A 13,541-nucleotide genomic window follows, 5' to 3' on the forward strand; every position below is an offset into this window, starting at 1 on the left:
GGTCCAGGATTTGACGGTAGAGGTCATCTTGACAGTGACTTGCAACCTTAAAGGGACTTGACACCAGATTGTCCTAAAATTGGCAAATGCAGTTTTCAGTGATTTCAACATAATCAATCATTAAAAATAAAAAGTTAGTATATATATATATATAAAGTGCATACTTATAAAAAAATCAATATTTTTTTCATATTTTCGGTATAATAATTTTAAGTTTGCATATATTTTTTTTAAACAAATGATTGAGTTTGAAAATCCGGCGCCAGTGATCTATGCAGAGCATATTGTGCCCCTTTAATTCCGGGGCAAAGTTCAAACATCATTCGAAGTCTCCACAACAGGCATTCGGTAAATGTGGTTTTCCTGATAGGCATAAACACAAACGTCGTGCAAGGATTCCAGAGTTTAATGTCCAATTACATGATCATTCATACAATGTAAGATATATTCAATTCAGTAAGTCATACTTTGCGACCACATAATCTTAATCAACACATCAACCAATTAAAAACATCCATAATTTGAATTTATGTTTGGAGATTTCTGCAACAAAAAGCATTGTTAAAATTTAAAAAAAAAATAAAGGAGTCTGTCATGGAAAGAGTTTTTCAAAGATCTGTTGTTTATTATTTCATTATTTTTTTGGTTAATACTAAGGACATAGACGTTTAAAACTTTTGAATTATATGCAATGTTAGCCACATGATTTTTTGATAGAATAAGGATAAAATGCAACTCAAAAAAAACGCTTGTCTTTTTCAAATTCAATATTTCAAAAACAGTGTTTGGTAACTTCTCCACAAACGTTTCGGTCAACTGTCACGGTCGAGTCACACGCTATTTCTGTAAACAGAAAACATATGTGTATAAGTATACTTATGTACCTTTTCATTTCATTTCCTTTTTCTTTTCTTTTTTCGTTTTCGTGTAGCATGTTCGACAAATTAATTATGATAACTTGCAACCGTTTTTTGAATGTGAAAAAGGTTAGGTGACTAATAGTAATACGAATGCCTTCTTCTCAATCAATGGTTGCAGGTTCGAGTCAGACGCGGGTCGTGTTCTCTTTGTCTCTTAGAACTGCGGGCCTTTTCGGCTGGAGCATTTCATTCGGAACACCTCGGCCATTTTCCACCGAAAACAACATCGGATGTGCATTGACGATTTACAATGTCAGGAATCTAAACATTTAACTACGCTGCAAGTAGATCGCGTAATAACTTCAATTAAGGAGTTAAATGACTTTAATCTTGGTAATCTTAATCAATTTATGCGATAATACACTTCACTGGCAATCAGTTTGAGCCTAGTAACACAGAATACAGGTTAAAAGACTGCAATTTATTAATACTATTGTTTTAAATTTTACAAACTACTTCTATATATGTAACGGCATACATCAGTGGTTGTTTTCGATGGAAAATGGCCGAGGTGTTCCGAATGAGGAGCATATTTATTGGTTCATTTACTACTGTTGAAAATCTCTCGTAGGTACGAAACAGCTCCTGTGTTTCTGAAGGAAACCGATCCAAGGATTTTACCCAGAAAACGTACCAGAATGTAACTAACATCAGTTAAAACTGTCTTCACATACTAGAACTTTAATGAAATTAATTTTGGTGGCCTGTCACCGTTGTCATAGTTACCTTGCACTTGGCAGGAATGTCAAGGACTGTGGGTGTCCTTAGACTATTCTTCCAGTCGGAGACAACGAGGTCAAAAAGGTTGGCGTATCCTGTAAACAGCAGGGTCAAATAAATATACAAATAGACCAAATAATTGTAAAATGACATGAATTAAAACCTTAATGATTAAGAATGGGGGAGTGAGCGTAGCAACCTACATTTAGAATGTAGACAAGTTGTATTCTAAGCCAAACTAAACTTAGTTAGCTAACCACACACTTTATGGCGGACGGACACGTAGAGGATATATAATTGTTCGTTTCAAAGTAAGATCGCAATATATTTCACCAATGAGCATAGTGAAATTGCGATATTACACTGTAAGAAACAATTTTCTTTTTTTTTCATTTTATGCCTTAAGTGGTATTTAAAGATATTTAACCGAGTTTTATTAGTAAAACACGCCAATCGGTAGACATACACTCGTCATGTTATTTCGGAAATGACGTTGATATTGTGTTCCTGTCCTGTGTGCGCTTATGTTTGATTTGTAGAGCAGAACGGGCTAAATTTTCAAAAGAATGAAAACTATCAAACTCATATTTTCATGTTTTTAAACTCTTTGGAATATCTTTTTTCTAAGTCGACATATAACTCGCCAAGTTGACGTAAACAAATCGAGAATGATCTGCATGATCACATTATCAGTATATGACAACTACACCTAGAATACAAACTACATTTTCAGCCAATGAAAATGTAGATAAGCAATCATTAAATACTTGGCTTAATCATTAAGTATTTGAGCAATCACGGGTGTTTTAAGGTCCGCCCACTGCCACTCATATACATGAATGCGATACACACTCCCTGCGTCATACTTTGCGTTAAATGAGGTAGTATTCTAAGACAGATGACCTGAAGTAATATTTGAATGATTAAGAAGGGATGTGATTTGCTACGCTCACTCCGCCCATTCTTTGTCATTAAAATATTAGTAATAGTAACTTTATGCTTGATCGTTGGTAGGAGTGACCCCTTTGATAAATCTGAAGAAAAAATAAATAATTTTGATTAAATATCACCGAATGTATTTCAGGTCATATGACACCAAAGCTTGAGTTCATTCATATCAAATGACTGTTGCTCAACTTATAAGCCAGCTGTTTTGTTTTGTATCCCGGTTGTATCGAAGTGCATACACTACAAGCCATTCGGAACTTCTCGGCCATTTTCCATCAAAAACAACGTCGGATGTACATGTATATGGACGGTTTACAATGTCAGAAATCTTTACATTTACCTACACTGCAAGTAGATCGCGTAGTGATTTCAATTTAGCAGATAAACTTAATGACTTTACTCTTAAAAACCATAAATATTTTTGCAATTATAGACTTCACTGGTAATCAATTTAAACTTAGATATACAAAATATAGGTGAAATCACTTCAACTAATCAAAACTAATATTTAAATTTTTACGAACTACTTCTACTGATGTACCGGCATACATCCGAGGGTGTTTTCGATGGAAAATAGCCTAGGTGTTCCGAATAACTACAAGCAAAAGCCATTTCGCAAACTTTACTGAACTCAGGGCTGGTTTTGTCGTTAAAGGCCTAGTTTAAGGAATGTTTGGCATGACAATCCCCTGCTGTGTATCTCCTGCTAATTGCACTGATGTCACGGTAGAGGCCAATTTCCTGTGTATATTTGTTTATTGGCTCAGGGCCATTTAGGGTCCATTTCTATAATAAAACCTCCAAAACTGCACAGCAGGATACTCAGATCGGAGATCTGATAAAACAATTAAGCAATTAAGATTAAGATCAATACACAGAGGTTGTGTACTATACACGATTGTTTTATTTATTTATTTATTTTTTTATTTTATTTTTTTAATTTTTTTTTTTTTTTTATTTTTTTTTATTTTTTTTTTTTTTGGGGGGGTGGGGGGGGGGGGGGGGGGGGGGGGTCACTTATAAAAGGATTGAAATAGGCTTTTAAACGCTTTAAAGGTTATATTTGCCATTACCGCCACCGGGGAGAATCTGCCTTATCTCTACGGTGACGATTATGCAGTCGTCGTTCAATCCGGTTGAATAGTGTAAGCCGTCCAACACATACGAGTAATACTGAATAGTCAGGGATTTCTGTTCCGTACCAACTACCATTTTGGGACCCACTTTGGCGTCCTCTACAACAAAAGAAAACATATAGAACGTAAATGCTAAATATGATTTCTCTTTTTTCCAAGTTAATACTTCCTTCTTTTTATATTTAAATGTATACATTATCATATCATTATAAACTCCGCCTTTGGTCTCAAAAGTATGTTTCAGTAACACTTTGGGATGCGACGGGGTCAAGCCATAATTCAGCCATTATACAGTAGGACGCAGGTAGACCTTTACAAAACTCAACAACAACAACAACAATATCATTATAAACGTGAGGCCTTTTAAATAAATAAATTTAGATAAATCGAAACCCAGGCGATATAAATAACAGCAAAATGCTAAGCAGTATAATTATTTATAAAATAAATGAGAAAACTGCTTTTAAATTTGCCCAATAATTTATATACAGTACTGAGATTTTTAAGTGTAGTTTTTTCTCTTCAAAACAAAAAAAGAGGTACCCGGAACATAGGGCGGGTGCATGGTCCCATTCTTCGGCATCCCTGTACATGTTCCATTTATACCCTGTTGAGTGTACTCCATTTTCTGAAACAGAAAAACTAACATACCAATAGTTCGTGACCATCCTCCCCGAGCACAAATTTTGAAAATAAAAGGAGTTTGTATCGAAGAAGTTCTGTTATATCATTATTGATGTTATAAAGCCCACTGATAAATTGTTTAAATATATTTTGAGTCTTTTTAATTTTAATCCACATATTCATTTATCAAAATCACCAAATTGACACCGAATTCTCGCACACCAATGTCTACAAATACTCTTAATTCAATGCCTCCAAATATTCAACCTCAGTGCTCACACTTATATGACGTCACTCCAGTTCAGGGCCGCCAAATACTCATACTTCAATGTCGCCAAATACTCATACTTCATTGTCGCCAAATACTCACACTTGAATGTCGCCAAATTTTCACACCTAAATGTCGCCAAATACTCACACTTGAATGTCACCAAATACTCACACTTGAATGTCGCCAAATACTCACACTTCAATGTCGCCAAATACTCACATTTGAATGTCACGGAATACTCACACTTCAATGTCACCAAACACTCACACTTCAAAGTCACCAAACACTCACACTTCAATATCGCCAAACACTCACATTTCAATATCGCCAAACACTCACACTTCAATGTCACCAAACACTCACACTCCAATAGCGCCAAACACTCACACTTGAATGCTCACACTTCAATGTCGCCAAACACTCACACTTCAATGTTGCCAAATACTCACACTTCAATGACGCCAAACACTCACACTTCAATGACGCCAAACAATCACACTTCAATGTCGCCAAACACTCAAACTTCAATGTCGCCAAACACTCACACTTGAATGTCGCCAAAACTCACATTTCAATGTCGTCAAATACTAGCATTTCATTGTCGCCAAATACTCACACTTCAATGACGGCAAATATTCAGACTTCAATGTCGCTTAATACTCACACGCCAATGTCGCCATATACTTACACTTCAATGACCACAAATACTCACAATTCAATGTCACCAAATACTCACACTTCAATGACGTCAAATACTCACACTTTAATGTCGCTGAATACTCACACTTCAATGTCGCAAAATATTTACACCTTAATGACATCAAATACTCACAGTCTAATGTCGCCAAATACTCACATATGAATGTCACCAAATACTCACACTTGAATGTCGCCAAATACTCACACTTCAATGTCGCCAAATACTCACATTTGAATGTCACGGAATACTCACACTTCAATGTCACCAAACACTCACACTTCAATGTCACCAAACACTCACACTTCAATATCGCCAAACACTCACATTTCAATATCGCCAAACACTCACACTTCAATGACACCAAGCACTCACACTCCAATAGCGCCAAACACTCACACTTGAATGCTCACACTTCAATGTCGCCAAACACTCACACTTCAATGTTGCCAAATACTCACACTTCAATGACGCCAAACACTCACACTTCAATGACGCCAAACACTCACACTTCAATGTCGCCAAACACTCAAACTTCAATGTCGCCAAACACTCACACTTGAATGTCGCCAAATACTCACATTTCAATGTCGTCAAATACTAGCATTTCATTGTCGCCAAATACTCACACTTCAAAGACGGCAAATATTTAGACTTCAATGTCGCTAAATACTCACACGTCAATGTCGCCAAATACTTACACTTCAATGACCACAAATACTCACAATTCAATGTCACCAAATACTCACACTTCAATGACATCAAATACTCATACTTCAATGTCGCTGAATACTCACACTTCAATGTCGCAAAATATTTACACCTTAATGACATCAAATACTCACAGTCCAATGTCGCCAAATACTCACACATGAATGTCGCCAAACACTCGCACTTGAATGTCGCCAAACACTCACACTACAATGACGTAAAACACTCACACTTGAATGTCGCCAAATACTCATACTAAAATGACGTAAAACACTTCAGTTCAAGGTCGCCAAATACTCACACTTCAATGTCGCCAAACACTCACACTTCAATGTCGCCAAATACTCGCACTTCAATGTCGCAATACACTCACACTTCAATGCCGCCAAATACTCACACTTCAATGTCGCCAAATACTCAGACTTTAATGTCGCAAAATACTCACATTAGCGAAGTCCATGTAGATGATACGCACGTCCTGTTTGTTCGCCGCCTCTACATAAACCCTCTGTACTTTCCTATTGAAGTCATAGTCGATCAGCTGCATTTGCTGTAAGTGGAAAACCAAACAGATTGAAAATAAAGCTGCACTCTCACAGATTGTCAGTTGTGACACTTTTAAAAAAAAAGTTGTCTCAGAATCGGCTGATTTGGGCATCAATGCCTTTAATTCAGTCATATTAGATAATTTACAATAAAAACATATCTCAAATGTTTAGCAAACCTGCCGAAAAGTTCATTTCTCTTTAAGCGTTAGTAACGCTTTCAGCCATAAATCATCAATTCAAAACTTATATATGATAAATTGCGATGTGATATATTGTCAGTAGTCTTAAATCACTAGTTTCCAGACATTTACGCAAAGATTGGCTCATTCAATTTCAAAAATTACATATAAAAAAGTTGTCAAAAACGATCAATCTGTGAGAGGGCAGCTTTAAACACCCGACTCCGATTCGACCAATTCCAGTCAATTTTGCAATGCAATGCACCAGTCAATTGTAACCACGCCTCCCCCCCCCCCACCCACACCTCCGGGGAAAAGCGGGGACTTTGGCAGTTTGTCCAGCCAATTCCAGGTAAAATCCCCGCCCTGCGAGGACAAACTGCTGGTAAAATCCGCTCCAAATGCCCCCCCCCCCCCCCGCATCCCGGGGACATCCTAGGTAAGGCCCATTCCCCGCTATTTTCGGCGCAAAAATACAACCGACGCATTCACTCGGCACGGCGGGATGGCCTGGTAGGTAAAATAAGTGCGCTTTTCCTCTGCCTATCCTCGGTATACCCGAGGGGGCTGTGGTTACAATTGACTGGTGCATATTTTCCTACAGAATACAGAGCATGTTTTGTATATAGTAAGAAAGAGCCCGGATGTGTTTTTTTTCTTTCATCACGGCGGTTTGATTTGTCTTAACTATGTTTTCACTGAATTCGAGTGTATTTAATTACAGTCTCAACAGTGATTTACAAGATCCTTCGAGTACTGTCTGCATTTAATATACAAGCCATTATAGCCAGGCGCGTAGCTGCCTAAACGCAAGTACGCGGCTGAATCCACATGATTCTGACAAAAGAAATCAGGCAAAGTTGCAGTAAGCGTACCTGACAACATATTTCTACAACTGTTCATTTTCCAGTTTTAAATAATTACCCTCAAAACGCCCAGATTGCACCATGGTTTTCAAAATTTTCCTAGGGGGCATGCCCCTCACCCCTCTAGCACAATTATGAATCCACATGAATAGAGGGCTAGCTATGCCCCCATCAGCCACCATCACTTCATAATTTTCAGTGATTTCATTGAAGAATACTATGCTAATAATTATAATCGATTTACTACAAATATCAAAATACATCGTTTACGCACAGCGTGTATAGCGGTACATATTTATATTCTGATCGATTTGAATGTAAAAATACTCACGTCTAAAATAATGAAAGTCCCCTTTGCCATATAGGTTACAGTTCCGCTTTGAGTGGAGGAGAACACTGGGCTGGGCAGTGTACAGGGGGAAGCCGCCTCGAGGCCTCCTAGGAGCGCCGACAGTAGGAGCAGGTGGAACATCGTTTTCGGTTGATGTAGAAGTTATCGTTGCAACTATAGACACTGACTCTTTATATTATTATAACAGGTAAGATATCCTTAATAAACCTTTAACTTTATATTCCTAATGGATAAATGCACTGTTTAATCGGTTGAGCGCTTGCTTATATTCCCTCGTACAGCTTTGTTATCATAGATTTTGAAACCTATGTTCTGTGTACAATTTGATAAGAAAACCATCATATGACTTCCTTGTTTTGAAATACTATACTTGTTTTTAAACTTCAGCCACACAGGCACAGCTTTGAGCTATTTACTGACACTAGGGCCAAACAAACTAATCGATTCGTTCCATGTGGTTTAAATACTGATACCTCATTTAGTGAATATATCCAATAGTATTTATTCTACTAGCTGTTTACTTATTGAATGATTGAGCGACTTAAAAAGAGGATTACGCGTGTATGTCTTAATACCATATATATTTTATATCATTATATCAATCAACAGTAAGAATATGTGTATCCATTATGAAAAGATTTAATTAGAACGATTTACCGAGACATTTATCAAGTTCTCAACAAATTAATGAAGGAGGGACTCTTGTCAAGGGCGATAACAGGAATTGACGTTAGAGGGGGCGTAACTTAGGGGCGCAACCTTTTGACATTCGCCCCTCCCTGAGAACCGAAATTATATGGCATAAAATATTTAAATGGGGGTCTGAGGTTACTTCCTCATTTGTTTAACAATTTGTATTCGGAAATGGCGCATTTAATAGCGTATTTTATTACTGTTTTCTCCCATTGATATAAAAACTAAACTTGGGCGGATTTAGAGGGGGCGTGCGCCAGATACCCCCCTTCTAAATCGTCTAGTGCTTGATGTTCGGTGTAAGTTTATATCAGTTAGTAAAATAACTCGACTTTATAATATTTAAAACAAAGCGTTGACAATATAGAATCTGTGAACGATTCCCTTAAACATGTATCGGCATGGAAGCAACCAATATCTTTGCTTTGCCTTTTTGTCATTTTTCCACTTGCACTTGAAATTATAGCCCGATGTTCTGATGACAAATATCTGCCGATTTTGTAATTATATGACCTGATCTGTACAACCTTGTATGCTTGTTTTGCACTTGAGTGCACAAAATATCTCATCACATGATGGTGAAACAGTTTATTCGACCTAGCGAAACGATTTCTTTAATACGTCTGTAAGAGGACACTTTTGAAGAAAAACGACTAGCGGTATCTGACTTATACGACGATAACTGTGTTGCATATATTAGTGAGCAAATACATGCATTAATTAATACAGATTTATAAATAGATAAATATTAGTATTTTTTTCCGAAAGTTAAACATTAGATTATCATCATGGCCTTTATAAACACAATGTATCGGCTAATGGGATTACTCGAAATTCTCGTGCACGGTCGGCTTACAACCGTAGGAAGACACTTTTTCAATAGCTCTGCTGGGGGTGTTATAAGTCGTATAAATTTTAGATAAACCGATCAGGTCTTATGGCAATTTCAACGACACCAGGAAATTTACAGTACAAAATAAAAAAGGTTTTCATTTTGTTCCGTCAATATCATAAAGACACATACAACGAGTGAACAGCCTTTGAATCAGAATAGTCCATGATTGTGAGTTATTGCTTGTAAAATTGTTGATTCGTCGGAACCAAAATATTACAAATATTGAGGAGGCGATGGTGTTAATGCAGTGGGATATACGTAAATTGAGTCTACGGCGGTGTTTATACAAAGCAATTAGACATCACTGTTATGTCGTGCAGATATATTCATTTATTTCGACTTCAATGATGCAATACATATTTCTTCTTTCTTGCATTGGGTTTCTTAATCGATGTCTTTATTGAAGGGCCGTCGATGTTATATGTATAAATGATATTCACTGTATCAGTTTAAAACGTGTTGTGTATAAATGATATTCACTGTACCAGTTTAAAACGTGTTGTGTATAAATGATATTCACTGTACCAGTTTAAAACGTGTTGTGTATAAATGATATTCACTGTACCAGTTTAAAACGTGTTGTGTATAAATGATATTCACTGTTTCAGTTTAAAACGTTTTGTGTATAAATGATATTCACTGTACCAGTTTAAAACGTGTTGTGTATAAATGATATTCACTGTTTCAGTTTAAAACGTTTTGTGTATAAATGATATTCACTGTACCAGTTTAAAACGTGTTGTGTATAAATGATATTCACTGTTTCAGTTTAAAACGTTTTGTGTATAAATGATATTCACTGTACCAGTTTAAAACGTGTTGTGTATAAATGTTATTCACTGTATCAGTTTAAAACGTTTTGTGTATAAATGATATTCACTGTATCAGTTTAAAACGTTTTGTGTATAAATGATATTCACTGTACCAGTTTAAAAGTTAGTATAAGTATATCATTCTTAGTGAGTACATTACAGTCGAACTCCGTAGGCTCGAACTCGCTTGGCTCGAATTCCTCGATGGCTCGTATTGGATATAACGGACATACTTGTTCATACTGAAGGTCAGCATTCATGCTTGGCTCGAACTCAAAGGGACCAGCGAAAATACCTCGAGCCTCGGTGAGTTCGAGCCAAGCATGGGGTTCGACTGTATACCGTAATTTGGACATTGTGGAAAAGTTCTAATTCAACGTTTTGTTAAGAACAATACTCAGTGTAACTGATGTTAAAATATAAAAAGTATGGAAAGTCAGCTGTATATTTACATAAGACATGCGTGCATTGTCAATTGTCTGATCCAGAGATGATGTTGGGGATTCCAATATTATTCATACACTTGCATTTGGCGTATGATTTCTCCACATGTGTACCTTTTAACCATAATGAAGACAAAATCTGAATCCCCAACTTCTAACTGGTTGGTTGTTTGATATTCGCAAATGTAAAGATAAAAAATGACTTAAGATGTTATATGAATTCCGGCCCTGGTTTCTACCCATGACCTTACTTGAGCCTGACAACTTTCGTTCTAATCGAGCTAATCGGATATGTGTGAGCTAGACTTAGACTCCAGACGTTAGTGAGGTTAATGCATGTGTTCATCTGACCTTCTGCAGGCTTGTTCGTCCAATGTACAATGTAGTGCCGGCACAACATTCATTTTTGAATGTCCAGCAAGACATTCCTTTCATAAATGTTTCATGTTTAAATACCCAATGTCGTGTCAGCACGAATTTCATTTAGGAATTCCAAATGCCATGCCAGCATGACATTTAATATTGAATGTTCAATGGCCAACGTTGTGTCAGCACGAATTTCATTTAGGAATTCCAAATGCCATGCCAGCATGACATTTAATATTGAATGTTCAATGGCCAACGTTGTGTCAGCACGAATTTCATTTAGGAATTCCAAATGCCATGCCAGCATGACATTTAATATTGAATGTTCAATGGCCAACGTCGTGTCAGCACGAATTTCATTTAGGAATTCCAAATGCCATGCCAGCATGACATTTAATATTGAATGTTCAATGGCCAACGTCGTGTCAGCACGAATTTCATTTAGGAATTCCAAATGCCATGCCAGCATGACATTTAATATTGAATGTTCAATGGCCAACGTCGTGTCAGCACGAATTTCATTTAGGAATTCCAAATGCCATGCCAGCATGACATTTAATATTGAATGTTCAATGGCCAACGTTGTGTCAGCACGAATTTCATTTAGGAATTCCAAATGCCATGCCAGCATGACATTTAATATTGAATGTTCAATGGCCAACGTTGTGTCAGCACGACTTTCATTAAGGAATATCCAATGTCGTGCCAGCATGACATTTAATATTGAATGTTCAATGGCCAACGTTGTGTCAGCACGACTTTCATTTAGGAATTCCAAATGCCATGCCAGAATGACATTTAATATTGAATTTTCAATACCCAATGTCGTTTCAGCACGACTTTCATTTAGGAATTCCAAATGCCATGTCAGCATGACATTTAATATTGAATGTTCAATGGCCAACGTTGTGCCAGCACGACTTTCATTTAGGAATTCCAAATGCCATGCCAGCATGACATATAATATTGAATTTTCAATACCCAATGTCGTGTCAGCACGACTTTCATTTAGGAATTCCAAATGCCATGTCAGCATGACATTTAATATTGAATGTTCAATACCCAATGTCGTGTCAGCACGACTTTCATTTAGGAATTTCAAATGCCATGTCAGCATGACATTTAATATTGAATGTTCAATGGCCAACGTTGTGTCAGCACGAATTTCATTTAGGAATTCCAAATGCCATGCCAGCATGACATTTAATATTGAATTTTCAATGGCCAATGTCGTGTCAGCACGACTTTCATTTAGGAATTCCAAATGCCATGCCAGCATGACATTTAATATTGAATGTTCAATGGCCAACGTTGTGTCAGCACGACTTTTATTTAGGAATATCCAATGTCGTGCCAGCATGACATTTAATATTAATGTCGGGTCAGCAAGACAATTGTTTCATAAATGTCCAATGTTGTGCCAGTATGACTTTCATTTAGGAATGTCGAATGTCGTGCCCGCCAAATTTCAGTAAGGAATGTTCAATGTCGTACCAGTACGACTTCCTTCCATTTAGTAACATCCAATGTCGTACCAGCCCAATCTCATTAAAATCATATCGTGACGTTCACTTCATTTCATTATGCACATAGCGTAAAGTCTTGAAGCATGCATTTCGGGATCTGATTTAAATGAGCTTGACTTGCAAATGACGTACATATAGTGCATTAGGGTAAGACGTACATATATCACACTAAGGTAAGACGTATATATCTTGCACTAGGGTAAGACGTACATATAGTACACTACAGTAAGACGTAAATATAGTGCACAAGTGTAAGACGTACATATTATACACTAAGGTAAGACATATATATCTTGCACTAGGGTAAGACGTACATACAGTACACTTAGGTAAGACGTACATATAGTGCACTAGGTTAAGACGTACATATTATACACTAGGGTAAGACGTACATATAGTACACTAGGGTAAGACGTACATATAGTGCACTAGGGTAAGACGTACATATAGTACACTAGGGTAAGACGTACATATAGTACACTAGGGTAAGAAGTACATATAGCACACTAGGGTAAGACGTACATATAGCACACTAGGGTAAGACGTACATATAGCACACTAGGTTAAGACGTACATATAGTACACTAGGTTAAGACGTACATATAGTGCACTAAGGTAAGACGTACATATAGTACACTAGGGTAAGACGTACATATAGTGCACTAGGGTTAGACGTACATATAGTACACTAGGGTGAGACGTACATATAGTACACTAGGGTAAGACGTACATATAGTGCACTAGGGTAAGACGTACATATTATACACTAAGGTAAGACATATATATCTTGCACTAGGGTAAGACGTACATATAGTGCACAAGTGTAAGACGTAC

General features: G+C 37.0%; 1 protein-coding gene across 1 annotated transcript; it reads right to left on the reverse strand.

Annotated features, from left to right (window-relative positions):
* Positions 1-391: 391 nt before the first annotated feature.
* On the reverse strand, positions 392-8,330 carry LOC128213713 (uncharacterized). Its single transcript, XM_052919736.1, has 6 exons — positions 7,952-8,330; positions 6,473-6,577; positions 4,268-4,352; positions 3,662-3,823; positions 1,647-1,735; positions 392-843 (listed from the first exon to the last, which is right to left on the reverse strand). Exons 1-6 carry the CDS (start codon positions 8,090-8,092, stop codon positions 838-840), a joined length of 588 nt encoding a protein of 195 aa, XP_052775696.1. The 5' UTR covers positions 8,093-8,330; the 3' UTR covers positions 392-837.
* Between the last annotated feature and the right edge of the window lie 5,211 nt (positions 8,331-13,541).

Source organism: Mya arenaria, chromosome 13 (genome assembly GCF_026914265.1).
Source record: "Mya arenaria isolate MELC-2E11 chromosome 13, ASM2691426v1".
Taxonomy (NCBI): domain Eukaryota; kingdom Metazoa; phylum Mollusca; class Bivalvia; order Myida; family Myidae; genus Mya; species Mya arenaria.

Excerpts from the sequence above, each read along its gene's own strand:
- LOC128213713 (XM_052919736.1), bottom strand. The coding sequence starts at position 8,092 with ATGTTCCACCTGCTCCTACTGTCGGCGCTCCTAGGAGGCCTCGAGGCG. Across the intron at positions 4,353-6,472 it reads TCTACATGGACTTCGCTAAT|AAAATGGAGTACACTCAACA; the intron begins GTGAGTATTTTG and ends TTTCTGTTTCAG. Across the intron at positions 3,824-4,267 it reads GCACCCGCCCTATGTTCCGG|AGGACGCCAAAGTGGGTCCC; the intron begins GTACCTCTTTTT and ends CTTTTGTTGTAG.